Genomic DNA, 15811 nt, shown 5'->3' with positions numbered 1-15811 from the left:
AAGAAAAATCTTCCCTTCCTATAAATCTGTTTTCCCTGCAATGTCGAATTAATGTCACATATTTTCTTCCTTAATTACGTGTTCATTCTTCCACGGTATCTTGCAGAGAATTGCTGCTCTGCTTGGCGCAGTCCCTTGGCGCAGATTACCATCTATGTCTGGAGATGGCTGGGCGCCCCTTTTTGAATCAAGATGCTGGGCTTAGCCTTTTGAAACAGCACTGGTTTTGACAAATTTCAAAACCGCACCTATGAAACACTCTGGGATAGCCTCTGGACAAAGAACATGAAAACCTAAGTAGAGCCCAAGGGATCAGGTCAATGGCCCATCCACTCCCTCTATAGCAGACACTCACAGTAAGGTCACTGTTGTTTCTCCTTACATCATTTACTCTGTTATCACCTGGTTGGGCACTGCTTTCGTTTGGGTGAAGACAAAGGCAAAGTAGGGGTGCAGAACATTTCTCCCTTCTGTCACCCAATAGCATTTCTCTTTCCCTGCTAAAAACAAGATTAGAATACATCTCAACTTCATGAACATCTGGACAGGCTTGTCTAAACAAGAATGTTTTTAGCAGGCACCAAAAACAATACAGTGAACGTACCTGCCTGGTGTCAATAGGCAGGGAGTTCCAAAGTCTAGGCGCTGACAGACTAAACAAATGTGGGGTGGGCTATGTGGTGCCTGTAACAGCACTAATTCTGCCCTTTTTTGGCTCTTCTCTCTTTAGAGAATGATGCCAACCCCTCGATCACAAACAGAAATCCAGTCTAGTTACTAGTGGACACCAGGTTATTTATTGCCCTTTATTGGAAATTTCATGGTGCTTTACCATGTGAAGTACGTTCTGATAACGTCTGGGACATCGCTTCATCAGAAGGCTTGACCAGACACAGATATAGGGTGGTCTGGGGAAGAGGCTAAAACTGACCTTTTTGATGCAGATTGCTTTCCGTTCTTAGAATGTATCTGCAGGGAGGGATCTTCCCATATCTGTCCAGCTTCCCCCTCTCTCGTAACACTAGAGCTTGAATGTTTGGAGATTCAGGACAGATAAAATGAAGGACTTCTTTAGTTAAACTATGGAACATCCTCCTGCAGGAGGAAGTGATGGCACTAAATTGGATGGCTTGAAAAGAGGATTAGACAAATTCATGGAGGAGAGTGCTACTAGCTATGAGGGGCATTGGCCTGATCCACAAGGCTCTTCCGCTTGCTGGTTTCCCACAACGGGAATCTGGCTGGCTACTGTGAGAACAGGTTGCTGGACTAGATGAGCCACTGGCCTGATCCAGCAGACTATTCTTATGTTCTTAAGTGTTCTTCATTAAGTGTTAGAAAATGGAACAGAAACACAGCTGTTGAACTGCAGCTTAGATTGTTGAATTTTAATAGTGTGGCATTGAGGGTTTTTTTTTTTTTAAAAAAAAGAGTGCTGTGGTATATAAAAATAAACTCTTAATTCTAGCCAAGAGCCCTCTGGGTATTTTGTTGAAACACATGAGTCTGCATATGTTAGAACTGTGGCAATATCTGTCAGCTGCGTAACAGACAGAGCTCTGTTTGGATTCCCACCTCAACGCCTGCAGGGGAAGGCAGAACCGTGCGCGATAGATAGTTGTGGTGCAGCCTTTAACGCAAGCCGAAAAGAAGGATCCCGTTAAGCATGCTTCACCCCGCCTATGAACTATGAGCTGCAGGTTGCTTGCAACTTGAGCACCTTTTAGTTTGCATGATTTCAACTTTACGTGTTTGATGGACAGCCAGTTGAAATAGCACAAATTAAGTGTGCAGAAAGCTTAGGAGCTCTTTTTGCGCAGGGTTCTCCAGGTGTGGAAAGAGCTTAGACGCTCTCCACCTTGCTTGGTGGACTCTGGGAGGATCTCACAGAGCTGTCTTGAGTTTCTTGCCAGAACCTCCAACAAAGGAGAGACCACCACCTGAAAGCCATCTAGATTGGTGGCCATCATAGCTTCCTGTGGGAGTGAGTTCCAAGGTTTAACTATGCACTGTGTGAAGAAGGATCTTCTTTTATGTGTTCTGATGCACACTTAAGAGCTTAAGCTGAAGCCCACAAAAAGATGAATGCTGTGAATTCTGAAAGGCAACAATCAGAGGCTGTGCCCTAAGGGCTCTTGCATTCCTTCCCTAAGGAGCAGCTTTCAGAGAGAGGTACCTGGCCTCAGCTGATGGCTGGGTCAAAGGCAGGTGGGATGGAGCACATGATCTTAGGACATCTCCCTGTTTAGGGAAAGAGAAAAGAGCCGACGTATAGTGGCTCAGAAGAATCATAGAGTTGTAAGGGAACCCAACCCCCTGCAATGCCTGACTGCTGGCTGTGAAGTGTGTTGAAATGCAACATTAAAACAGAAAAGGTAAAGATTCTCTCTCACCCTCTGATCCTTCGCTGTTCTTGCTCCGCTTATTTCTCCGGACACGGCGGCTTCCTTCCCCGAAAAAAGGCCTTTCTTCAGGGGAGAAGAACTTCAGCAATGCCACCTGGAAGACAAGGGGTCATAAGTTCCACCTTTGGGGCTGAAACACACATAAAAAGGCAGCTGGCAAAAGGGACAATGCCACACAGTAAACACTGCCTATGGCCATCTTTATATGAATGTAAGAAGAGCCATGCTGGATGAGGCCAATGGGCCAACAGGTCCTGTATCCTGTCCTCACAGGGGTAGTTCTGATGCTCCAATGGAAAATCCATAAGCAGGATTCTCCCCTCCAGCTGTTTCTAGCAAATGGTATTCAGAATTCTGGCTGCCTCAGACTGTGGAGACATAGTCATTGTGATAGCAGCCCTAAACAGCCCTCTTCTCGTCTAATCCTCTTCTAAAGCTATATAGTTGGTGGCCATCTCTCCCTCCTGTTTCCAGGCTCTTCATCATCTTGGTCACCCTCCCCTGCCCACCTTCCAGTTTATCAATATCCACCATAAACTGGGGTGCCGGGCAGACTCTGCCCAAGGCTAAATAGAGCAGTACTATCACTTCCCTTTATCTGGACACTCAACTTCTGCTGATTCAGTCTAGAATTGCATAATAGCCTTTTTTGCTGCTGCATCACACCATTGGCTCACATTAAGCTTGGTGTTTCCTAGGACCCCCCAGATCCTTTTCACACTGTCAAGCCAGGCGTCCTCAATCCTATATGTGTGTGTCTGGTTATTCCTGCCTAAGTAGAGAACCTGATATTTACCCATATTGAAATTAATACATCTTTAACTAGTTTGCTAATCAAAATAGAGAACACGAATGTGTCCATCCAAAGACAGGCCTGGAGGTATTCTGCATTGTCTGACAATGTGGGGAACCTGTGGGCCTCTGGGTGTTGCTTATGTTCTTATAAGAACATGACCCTGCTGAATCAGGCCAAAGTTGCCCCATGTAGTCTAGTCCCTGATCTCACAGGGGCCAACCAGATGCCTATGGGAAGCCAGCAAGCAGGACTTGAGCACAAGAGCCCTCTCCCCTTGTGCATTTTCCAGTATCTGGCACTGAGAAGCACTGCTGCCTCAGACTGTAGAGGCAGAGCATAGCCACTGTGGCTACTAGCCCTTGATACCACTCTCCTCCATGAATTTGATGACACCTGCAAATCTGATGAGCATCTCATAATCATATATATATATATATATATATATATATATATATATATATATCTCAGAGCACTCTGGATTCTTTGGCAGACACATTCTTTGCAACAGCACAGATTAGAATTTAGTGCATCGTAGGCTGTAAACTCATTACCCAGGTGCTGAGGCCGGTATAAAGTTTCAAAAAGGCGAGGATACCTCAATGCCGAGGAATGTGGGATCCCCTAAGGGAGGTCACTACACCCCAGATTTTACTTCTCATCCTACACCTGCCTTGAGTTGCAGTACCCAAGGGACTTTACAGGTGGAGAAACAGCTTTTCTCTAAAAGAAAGTCAATATTCTAGAAATCTGTTCAGGCTAACACCTCTAATATGTTAGGATATCGTATACCCATGTAACCTAAAACATTTCTGCTTTGTTATCTAAAATATGTTATTCCAGAGAATGACCAAGAAACAGTGTTTATCCTCATAACTGCTGATATTATAATAGCTAAAAAATTGAAAAAGAAGTGTATCTCCTACTGTATCTGAATGGATTGAGAAAAGTTGGTCAATAGTAACTATGATTAAGCTGACTTCCTACAAAAGTACATATAAGCCAGGTTTACAGGGAAGAATGTATTTTTCAAAAACGTTGTGAATCAGAAGTTCAATGGTAATGTGCAACCTTATGCTGTAATAAGTAACAAAAGAATAGCAGCTTTCAAGGTCACCATGATCCAGAATTTGTCTTTCACTTTACATAACAGAGAACAGATTGGATGGTTGTTGCAGCATTATTATTGTGGCAGGGTAGCAATCATACACAAGGAAGCAATTACACCCAGAAAACTTTGACGAGTAAGTGGTGTGATAGCTGTTTGCAATGGGCAGCAATCACAACTCCACCATCCCAGTGGAATGAAGAAGTTGCCAGGGGAAACACTTTCACTGGACTCTCGGAAGATTTGCAAGAAGAGAACCCAGATCTCTTCCCGAGAGACACAGTCGATGCACCCCAGGGGAGCCCCTGAGTAGCAAACCTCCCTGCCCCTGAAATTGTGGTTTCTGCTCTGCAGTGAGATGGGTCCCACCAGCGTCAACATCAGGACCAGACAATGCTGCTTTGGAAGATCAGCATGAAGATAAGAAGAACCTGCTGGATTGGCCAGTGGCCCATCTAGTCCAGCATCCAGTTGTCACAGTGGCCAACCAGGGGTCTGTGGGAAGTCAGCAAGGAGGATCTGAGCACAAGAGCCCTCTTCCCCTCCTGTCTACAGAACATTGTATAAAACAATAAAAATAAGCTAGCCTTAGAACATAAGAAGAACCTTATTGATCAGGCCAGTGACCCACATAATTCAGCATTCTGTTATCACAACTGGCCAAGCACAGTGGTGAGGGGAGAGCAGGTAATGGCTCTTTCCACCTGCATTACCCAGGAGTCTTCTTAAGGGAGCTGATTCCAGAGGAAGAACTGTGAGGGGAGGAAGACTGTTTGCCACCTGTGCTGCCCTACCTCCAGCCCAAGGAAGGAACCTGCAGAAGGAAGTTGTTGCCCCGAGCAGTGTGTGTGTGTGTGCGTGTGTGTGTGTTTTAAGAAGCTGAACAGAGTGACGGATTATGAGTCAAGGGGGTGTGGAGTGTGTGTGTGTGTGTGTGTGTGTGTGTGTGTGTGTGTGTGAACTTAACAAGTTCATTTTTTGGTGGCTACTTTGCTGATGTTGTTAATATTGTTTTATAGATTATAAATGCTGTATTGATTTGTTAGTCATATGACTTTTGCTTCCATTGTGATGTTTAACTTTTTTTTTTAATTGTTACTTTGCTAACAGTGTTTTACAGACAGTAATTGTTTCCACTGACTGTTAATTATTCTTTATGGTTTAGGCTGTATCTAGGCTACAGTATTATGTCATTGTTATTTATTGTTTGTAAGCCGCTTTGGAATTCATTTGAATGAAAAGCGGCACAGAAATATAATAAATCAAATCAAATTAACCAGTCGCATGTTATGAACATCAGAAGATAAGAACCACCTGCTGCATCAGGCTGGTGGCCCATCTAGCCCAGCCTCCTGTACTCAAAGTGGTCAGTCAGATGCCCCAGTGGGAAACACTCAAGCAGTATCTGAGTACAAGAGCAGAATAACATTAGAAGAGCCTCCTGGATCAGGCCATTGGCCCAGCCAGTCCCATAACCTCTTCTCACAGTGGCCAACCAGAGTCCCAGATGTCCTGCAACTAGCAAAGTTTAGGGACTTTTTCAATTCAGGGTGCGGAGGGGAGTAACATAAAGGCTGACTCACACCTACTAGCAAGCGGGTCAAGTCTTTGTTACCAGAAAAGAACAAAAGGAATAGGCCTGCAATGACAAGCAAGAGTCCTCTATGGAGCACCTGATCTGTTAATACTATGAGATGGTGGACAAACAAAACAGGAACTCTTTGGAAAACATAGCCTGAGGTCACCCAAACGCAAATCAGCTTCATGGAGAACTCTTATGGAATAAAACACCTGGCAGATTTTTTTAAACCCCCCCCCATAAAAAAAACCCTGCAGCACAAAGTATAAAGCTATTAGGGACACAGAAAGCTACCTGCTCCCAAGTCAAGACCGTGGACCCATCTAACTCAGTGATGTTTACAATGACTGGCAGCAGCTCCTCTCCAGGGTTTCAGGCAAGGTTTTCTATCCCAGCCCTACCAGGAGATGCTGCCAGCAGGGATTGAACCTGGGACCTTCTGCATGCCATGCAGATGCTGGTCCTTCCCCTAAACATAAAATTCCAGTCTTCTTGGGGCCCTCTCACAGCACCTATCAGTCTCCTTCAGGCTAAATGGCTGCTGTTGCTGAATGCCAGGTCAGCTTGGAGTAAGACCTCCCTCATCCTTGATCTCATTGTGGAGGAGGCCGATCTTGTCTGTATCACTGAGGCCCGGGTGGGTGAGCAGGATGACGTCGGTCTCACCCAGTTGTGCCCACTTAGTGCAGTATCAGGGCAGACGAGGGTTGGGGAGTGGAATTGCTGTAGAAATTCCCTCTCTCTCTGTCCCATGGGGGGGGGGCTGGATCTAGAATATGTGTTCCTGGCATTGGGCAATTGGAACAGATTAGGGATGCTTTACTGCCCAACTTGCTGCCCAGAAGTCTCCCTGCCTGAACTGACAGATGCTGGTCTCAAAGACAGTGTTAAGGACTTCCAGACTTCTGGTTCTGGGGCACTTCAACATCCATGCCAAGGTGACTGGCTCTGGGATGGCTCAGGACTTCATGGCTGACATGATGCCCATGGGGCTGTCCCAACATGTCACTGGCCCAACGTATGTGACAGGCCAAACTCTGGACTTTGTTTTCTTAGCTGAGCAGCACACCGAGATCATCCTCTGAGGCCCTCCTTTGTGTGCCTCCTCCACAAGAGGTCTGGACGTTGGTAACGTGAAAGTGGGCCTTTTCTGCAGTGGCTCCGTTTGTGAAATGCTCTCCCTGGGGAGGTTCGGCTGGTGCCTTCATTATACACCTTTAAGCGCCAGGTTCCTCTTCAACCTGTGCGGGGGGTGGGAGGGACGGCCCACTCCAGGACTCAGACAAACTTTGCACAGGCCTGATGCCAGGTATCCATATCACCAGGCAGGGAGCTCCACCCTTAACAGCAGTGGGAATCAGAGTACATTCATGAGCTCTTTGCCTGGCAGGATAGATTGCTAAAGCTGTTCTAGGCTTTCTCTTTTTTACAATATTGTCCCCCCTCGAACATTGTTTTAATGCTTTCTTTTTACTGCCTTCTGAAGCTATCTATCCATGTATATATCAATTTCCCACTACATTGGACCATGGGGTGGGGTGGTGCTTTGCCAGCACCAACAGGAGGCAACATAAACATGCCCAAGGGCAGTGGATTGTGTCCATTAAGCTTCTGCCCGTGGTGCGCCGGGTAGCCAAATCACTCCTGAGGCTGTTGACAACAACTGACTTAACAACACCTTTTCTTCCCAAACACGGCCGTTCCTTGTAGCGCATTAAAAAACGCAGATTACATCCTTCAGAGGTGGTAATTAAGGCATCAACTGAATTTATGCTGCCAGATCACATCACTGCTCCAAATATATATTATAATATGTGTTGTAAAAACAGAGGAGGAAAGAATGGCGTTTGCCCGAACATGAACGGGGCTCAACTAGGAGTAGCTTGTTTGTTCAGGCTGTTGCATTCAGTGCAGGGTACAGCTGTGCCAAACGCAGAGATTAAGACATAGAATCATAGAACTGTAGAGTTGGAAGTGACCCCAAGGGTCATCTAGTCTAACCCCTGCAATGCAGGAATCGCAGCTAAAGCATCCCTTATAGGTGGCCACCTAAGCTGTTTAAAAACCTCTAATGAACAATAGAATCGTAGAATTGTAGTGTTCGAAGGGACCTAAAGGGAGGCTGTGACGGCCACCAACTTGGATGGCTTTAAAACAGGATCAGATTTGTGAAGGTGAGAGCTACTGATGGCTACTAGCCACAGGGGCTATGTTCTGCCTCAACAGTCAGAAGAAGCAATGCTTCTGAATGCCAGTTGCTGGAAACCAGAGGAGGGGAGACGGATCTTGTATTCAGATCCTGCTAGCAGGGGTTCCTGTTGGGGCATCTGATTGGCCACTATGAGAAGAGGAGACTGGACTAGGTTGGCCCTTTACTGGATCTGGAATGGCTCTTCTGACATTCTTAGAAGTTCACATTCTGGTCACCAGGATAAACCTGATAGGAGAGTGACAGGGTGTGTTGTTGTTGTTGTTGTTTTGGACATGCTTACTTTTATTGTCCAAGTGGTCATCTGTACACTTACAGATATGGGACTCTTGTCTGCCCAGACCTCAGACAGAACCTTCTGGATATGCTCTAGTATCCTGTTCTCAAAGTGGCCAACCAAATGCCCCAAAGGGAAACCAGTAAGTAGGACTCAAACACAAGAGCACTCTCCCGTCCTATGGTTTCCAGCAAATTCTATTCAAAAGCATTAGTGCCTCTGACAGTAGAGGCAGAGCATAGCCACTGTGGCTAGTAGCCATTAACAGCCCTCTCCTCCGTGAATTTGTCAAATCCTCTTTTAAAGCCATCGAAGTTGGTAGCCATCACTGCCTCCTGAGGGAAGGAGTTCCACATTTTAAATATGCACTGTGTCAATAAGTCTTTCCTTTTGTCTGTCCTGAATCTTCCAACATTCAGCTTCATGGGATGTCCATGAGTTCTAGTGTTATTGAGAGGGGAGAAAATTGTTCTCTATCATCCTTCTCCAGGCCATGGATCATTTTGTAAACGTCTATCATGTTGCCTCTTGCTCACCTTTTCTCTTAGGCAGGGTGCTCAACAAACCCAGTGATTCATTCAATTAATCTCTTAAAAAAAACTTTTTATCTATCCCACTCTTTTTTCCTTTACCGATCTCAGTGGGTAAACTTCCTTGACACAGATAACGCTTCCTGTGCCTTGGCAGAAAACAGGGCTCTGCTGATCTATATCAGCGACTGCTTTCAAATGCAGATGAAATATATGGCGGCCGCCAAACCCCCCTTTGTTGCATTGCCAGAAGGAAGGTTTTCACAGAGAGGCCTTAATTTCACATGCACACTCTGCAGCAGTTTGGCTTTACCCCCAGCGGTGCACTCCATTGTCTCTGGAGACAGACAAATGCCAACAACTCAGGAACACGGGACTCAACCACAAAGCTACTTCAACTTTACTAATTCATAGAATCACAGCCCTTCATATATTTGAAGATGGCTCTCATATCCCCTCTCAATCACCCCCAACTTCCTCAAACGTTCCTCTTCCAGCCTGGTTTCCAGGAACAATGCAAACAATATGAGCATTAAGGAGGAAGAGCCACACTAACCAAAGAAGCAAAAGTCTTGCATACTGATCCCAAGCCAGCCCTGATGTCAGCTCAGTAGAACATTACCCCCACCAAGCACCCCCACCACTAGACTGGGACTCCAGTCCAAACTGTCTGCAGCGAGTTGAGAGTAGATAACCCTTTGGGTCCCTTCCAACTCTATGATTATATTATTCATTGGAGGTTTTTAAACAGAGATTGGATGGCCACCTGTCAGGGACTCTTAGGCTGTGATTCCTGAATTGCAGGATGTTGGGCTACATGAAACTCGGGGATTCCTTCCAACTCTACAGTTTAATCATTCATTTTACAGAAACTGGCATGCCTACTTAGGATCAGCATTTCAAGCTCCATTTGATCCAAGCTCTAACTGGAGAGTCCTTCTCATTCTCCACTTGCTTCTCCAGCCAGCCAGCCAGCCTACCCCAAAGGCAGGCTGGTGGCCAATGACATTCTTGACTCAATAGTCCTGTTACTTTTTTAAAAAAATCACCATTATTTTCTGTTAACCTAATAAGCAAAAGTTTTTGAGACCTGGAGATAATAACTTGCTAACATGGAATGTAAGAATATACAAAGAGCCTGCTGCATCAGACCAATATCGCATCTAGTCCAGCATCCTGTTCTCACATTGGTCAAATACCCCTAAGAACTTAGGAATCTACATAGACTGCCTCTGGGCCTGGAGGTTCCATGAGAACATCAAAAGAGTCCTCCTGGATCAGGCCAGTGGCCCACCTAGTCCAGCATCCTGTTCTCACAGTGGCCAACTGAACTTTTCTCCATCAACTTTCTCTATACGATGCATAATTTTATAAACTTGTTAGACTTAGCCCACTCTTTAAAGTGGATTGAAAAAGGGAAGAGATAAAAGCTTTCCTCCCTCTGACATAACACCAGAACTTGTGGACATTCAATGAAGCTGAATGTTGATATTTTCAGGGCAGATGAAAAGAAGTCCTTCTAAGTAAATCTATGGAACTCATTCCCACAAGAGGCAGTAAAGGCCACAAACCAAGACGGCTTTAGAAGAGGATTAGACAAATTCATGGAAGAAGACAGAGCTATAAATAACTTCTAGCCATGAAATGTCTGCTTTGCTTCCATGGTCAGAGGCAGCAATGCTTCTGAATCGCCATTGCTGGAGAGGAGAGTGCTGCTTTTGTGCTCAGGTCCTGCTTGTGGGTTCCCCATGACAGGCCTCTGGTTGTCCACTGAGAGAACAGGATGCTGAGCTGGATGAACCATTAGCCTGATCCAACAACCAGGGTCTTCCTGTTTTTGTATGGAACCTCCAAGTGCAGGGGCAGTCTGTCTCAATTCTTAGGCCACTGAGAGATGATGATGCTGGTCTAGGTGGGCCACTGACCTGGTCCAAGAGAACTCTTCTTATGTTCTTAGATGCATGAACCTCAATGTTTAGTTGAGCTTTTTGCTAGGGATACAGGAGTGTTGTTTGTTAAGCCCATTTGCCCGCGGCTATGTCTAAGATTCTTTCTGGCAAATCTAAGGGCTGCAATCCAGATCCAGTCCCGCATGCCAAGTCTGAGCTTGCTTCAGATCTCTCATCGAATTCACCCTGTTGTGGCACGGAGTCTCAGCCTGCTAGTGTCTGGAACAGCAAAAACAAGGCTTATGAGTGGGGCCCAATGATTGACTCAACGTCCCATTTGGAAAGGTCTAGTTGCCCTCGGGGTCCCCCAGCAGCTTCCAGATCTAAAACTGCTTCTGGACCTTGGAAGTTCCATAAGAAGAACCTGTCTGTTGGTTTAGGCCAACAATGGTCAATATAGTCCAGCATTCTTTTGTCACAGAGACGAACCAGACTATTGTAGGAAATCTGAAAGCAGTGTTTAAATGAGATGAGAAGGGAGGAAACAAGCCAATGTGTAGTGGTTAGTGTTTCTGTGTGACCAAGGGGCAATCAATGCCCTCCACCCCAATCCATCTCTGTGTTGTTGTGAGGATAACAGGGGGAGTTGGAGAACCATGTCCACCACTTCTGAGTTCCTCAAATGAAAAAAAAATGTTCTTAAAAATGTAATAAACAAGCAAGCTGCAGCAGACCAGAGGCCTGCCTGAGTTCAGCATCCTGTTCTTACAGTGGCCAGCTGGGTGCCACAGAGGGAAGCGCCCAAGCAAGAGCTGAGAGCCACAGTGACTTGCCCTGTCTGTAATTGCCAGCACCTGATATTCAGAGTATTGTTGTCTCCGGTAGAATATAATGGAGTCTCCTTCATTAGAGGTCTTAAAGCAGAGGTTGAATGGCCACTCCTCAGCGATTCCTTGGCTGTGAGCCCTGCATTGCAGGTAGTTGGTCTAGACGACCCTTGATGTCCCTTTCCAACTCTAAAATTCTATGATTCTGTGATAATCATGAGAAGCAGTCATGGATAGCCTTATTGACCACGAATGTATCTAACCTCCTTTCCTAACGCCATCCAAGCTGGACCTGGAAGACTCTGTAACTGAAACCCAACAGAGACCCCAGTTTCAATCAACTACATATGGAGAACTCAATTAAGCTGCAGTTCTCTTCAACTGATGCAAGGGGAAGGTCCCCACTCCTCACTTTGCAAGCTGTCATTGACGTTCCTTCCCTAAAGCTAGTCCACTGAGCTCTGACATTGCAGGGGGTTGGACTGGATGACCCATTATAGACCTTCCAGGTCTATAACTGAATGATGAATCTGTGATTCTTTGACTGTGATTCCTGCCTAGCAGGTGATTAGATTAGATGGCCCTTGGGAGATTGTTCCAACTCTACAATTCCATGATTCTATGTTAAAAGCTCTACTTCCTTCGTGTCAGACAAGCAAGCAGAGTGTTGGACAAGCTTTTGTGCCATAAGACACGGAGTATGAGCCAGTTAAGCACTACACCATCGAACAGACTTAAAGCATCCAGATGTTTCCTCACTCTGCACTCCAGATGGCTCACAGCTGGGTGACAGCTGTCTGCATTAAAGAGCAACTCTGCATAATAAGTCGCTAGAGAAAAATTAATTTCCCGTAAAAACTTTGCTAGTGATAAAAGGAAAATCCCATTAAAGGTCTCTGACTCCGCAATTGAGTTCAGTTGCGGGGCTATAAAACGATTCCCTTTTGAAATCCCATGGCCCAAGAAAACCCAAAATAAAGATGTGGAGCAGCTTATCTGAGGAGGAGTGATTCCTCTGGATGCTTGCAGGAGCTTTTTCTCTTAACAAACCAAGACACAGAGAACATAAGAAAGTAAGAAGAACCCTGAGAGATGAGGCCAATGTTTCATCCAGTTCAGCATCCTGTTCACTCAGTGGCCAAATAACCCTAAGAGACTAGGAAATGAAATAGGCTGCTGCTGGACTTGGAGATTCCATAAGCACATCAGAAGAGCCCTGCTAGATCAGGCCAATGGCCCATCTAGTGCCAGTGTCCTGTCCTCACAGTGGCCAACCAGATGCCCCAATGGGAAGCTTGCAAGCAGAACGCTACCCTCTGGTGCCTTCCAGCAACAGGCATGCAGAAGCAATGCTGCCTCAGAGCAGCATGGAGGTATAATCATAGAATTGTAGAATTGGAAGGGAGACAGAGGGCCATCTAGTCAACCCCCTGCAATGCAGGGGGCTTTCCAACCTTGGCTTTAAAACCTCCAATGGTGGAGAGTCCGTTCCACTGTTAAGCAGCAAATAACCATCAGAAAGTTCTTCCTGATGTTTAGTCGGAATCTTCTTTCTTGTAACTTGAAGCCTATTGGTTTGGGTCCTAAAATCCGGAGCAGGAGAAAACAGGCTTGCTCCCTCTTGCATGTGAAAGCCCTTTACACATTTGAAAATGGCTATTATCTCTCCTCCCAGATTCCTCTTTCCCAGGCTAACCCTCAACTGTTCCTCATAAGGACTGATTTCCAGACCCTTGACCATCTTGGTTGCCCTCTTCTGTATACACTTCAGCTTGTCAATACCATTCTTAAACTTTAGTGCCCAGAACTGGACACAGGACTCCAGGCGTTATCTGACCAAGGCAGAACAGAGTGGGACTTTTACTTCCCTTGATGTAGCCTAGAATAGCATTCACTTTTTCTGCTGCATCACACTGTTGCCTCATGTTAAGCTTGTGGTCTACTAAGAACCCAGATCATTTTCTCATGTACTACTGGTAAGCAAGGTGTCCCCCAACTTATCTTTGTGCAGCTGGTTTTTCCTGACTAAGTGTAGAACCTGACATTTGTCCCTATTGAAATTCATTTTGTTAGTTGGAACCCAGTTCTCCAGTTTGTTAATGTCATATTGAATCCCAGTTCTGTTTTCTGAGGCATTAGCTACCCCTCTTATTTTGGTGTTATCTGCAAATTTGATGAGCATCTCCTCAATTTCTACATTCAAGTTGTTTATAATGATGTTGAACAATGACAAGGGCAGGACAGTACCCCACTTGTTTCTTTTTTCCAGGATGCTGAGGAACCATTAATGAGAATTTTCTGGGCAGAGCATAACCATTGTGGCTAGAAGCCATTAATAACCCTCTTTCTCAATGGATTTGTCTAATCCAGAGGTTTTCAACCTTTTTGAGTCCACAGCTCCCTTGACCAACTACATTATTTCTGCGACTCCCCTGTGGGGCTCAGAAGACCAGTTATGTCACCCCTTGTCTGTAGAGCGGGCAGCCCCTCACCCCTTTTCGAATTCCCTCCCCTGTGAAGCGTTCCCTCAGCCTCGCCTCCTCTCTCATTGGGAGTCCTCTGGGCAGCACCCCACCCCACTCCAAGGAGAGGTGCCTCATGTTGCCTCGCAGGAGCCTGGAAAAAGGATGCCCCCAGACTTAGGAGCCTGGTGCAGATGGCCAAAGATGAACCTGAGGCAAACAGCCGCAAAAGCCTTTGGGAGGCAGAGACATGAGAGGGTATCAGAGGAGGGAGGGAAGGAAAGAGGGACAGAGGCCAGTGTTGCCTGCAGCACTCCTGATTATCTTTCAAGAGAGGGAGAAAAATTTTCCTCTATCCACTTTCTCCATGCCTAATTTTATATCACATTGCCTCTTTCTCACCTTTTCTCAAAACTAAAAAGTCCTATAGGGTGCAATCTTTCTTCATAGGGGTGTTGTTCCAACAATACCCCTATGAAGAAAGGTTGCACCCTATAGGACTTTTTAGTTTTGAGAAAAGGTGACAAAGGTGGGTGCCTTTTTCTGAACCTTTTCCAATATGCTTTTGGAACTGAGGCGACCAGAACTGCCCACAGTATATTTCAAGTGCAGTTGTGTCACAGATTTGTATAATGGGGCATTATGATACTGGCAGCTTTATTTTCAATTCCTTTCCTAATGAGGATTGAAGTGGCCTGTTGGACAGAGCAAACAGAATCTGCAGTCCACAACAACCTCATTCCACTCCTCCTAGGGATTCCAGCAACATGAGACCGGAGCAGGCTCCACAACTTTTATTTTTTAGTTTCTAGGCTTTCCATCATAGGAAGACGGCGAAGCCAGAAACATGATATTATCTACATTAGCCATTCCTTGTACCGCTTACTAAAGAGGATGGTATTTGCAAATCTGAGAAAAATCTTAGATAAACAATTTAAGGGATTAGAGGAATGAAGAAGAAGAAAACGATTCAGAGATGAAAAACAGCAAACCAAAAAGAAAAGCAACTTCACAGCCAAAGAACAAGTTGATGTGAATGGAATTCATTTAAGCAACAGCTTCTAAAATTTTGCCTCTCGGATGCTCAAGCAACCCAGCTAAGATGAAATGTACAAAATACATTCTATTCCCCCTTCCAGAAAAGAAGCCCAATGTTTCACACTCTACAGCAGTTGTAAACACCTCATAGAATAGAATCCTAGAATTGTAGTGTTGGAAGGGACACCAAGGATCATCTAGTCCAACCCCTTGCAATGCAGGTATCACAGCTTAAGAATGATTGACATACATACATTCCTACGCCTGTTTAAAAAGCACCAATGAAGGACAGTCCAAGATGGATGGTAGTTTCTTGAAGCTGAAATACTGAATGCCCAAATGCAGGCAATTTCAACAAGAAAAGTGGGAGGCATCTAAAGAAACCAGTATAGCTGCATAAGGAGCTTAAAGATGAGCTGAGATTTAAGAAGGGCATATATAAGAAATGTAAGAAAGTGGAAATCACAAAGAAGGAGTGTACACAAGGAGCCAAAAGTTGTAGGGTGAATATTAGGTGGGCTAAAGCTCAGAATGAGTTCAGGCTTCTTGCAAGAGAGGTTATTTGACATCATTCAAGGCAAGAGGAAGAACAAGCAAGTAACAGGTCCTGTGCATGGAGAAGAGAAATGCTATTGGATGACACAGAGAAGGTGGAACTACTCAACCCCTACTTTGCCTCTGTCTTCACCGAAAA

At 45.3% G+C, this 15811-nt stretch overlaps 1 protein-coding gene across 1 annotated transcript in view; it reads right to left on the bottom strand.

The window, feature by feature from the left end:
* Nucleotides 1–15811, bottom strand: part of EDA (ectodysplasin A) — a 50979-nt gene that overhangs the window by 20041 nt on the left and 15127 nt on the right. Inside the window, exon 2 of the mRNA XM_083596505.1 lies at nucleotides 2394–2499. Within this exon, the coding sequence (XP_083452631.1) occupies nucleotides 2394–2499 (106 nt within the window). The remainder of the gene's footprint in view (nucleotides 1–2393; nucleotides 2500–15811) is intronic.

The sequence above is a fragment of the Podarcis filfolensis genome (genome assembly GCF_964270895.1).
Source record: "Podarcis filfolensis genome assembly, chromosome: Z".
NCBI classification, from domain to species: domain Eukaryota; kingdom Metazoa; phylum Chordata; class Lepidosauria; order Squamata; family Lacertidae; genus Podarcis; species Podarcis filfolensis.
This window is presented reverse-complemented; position numbering and strand designations above follow the sequence as displayed.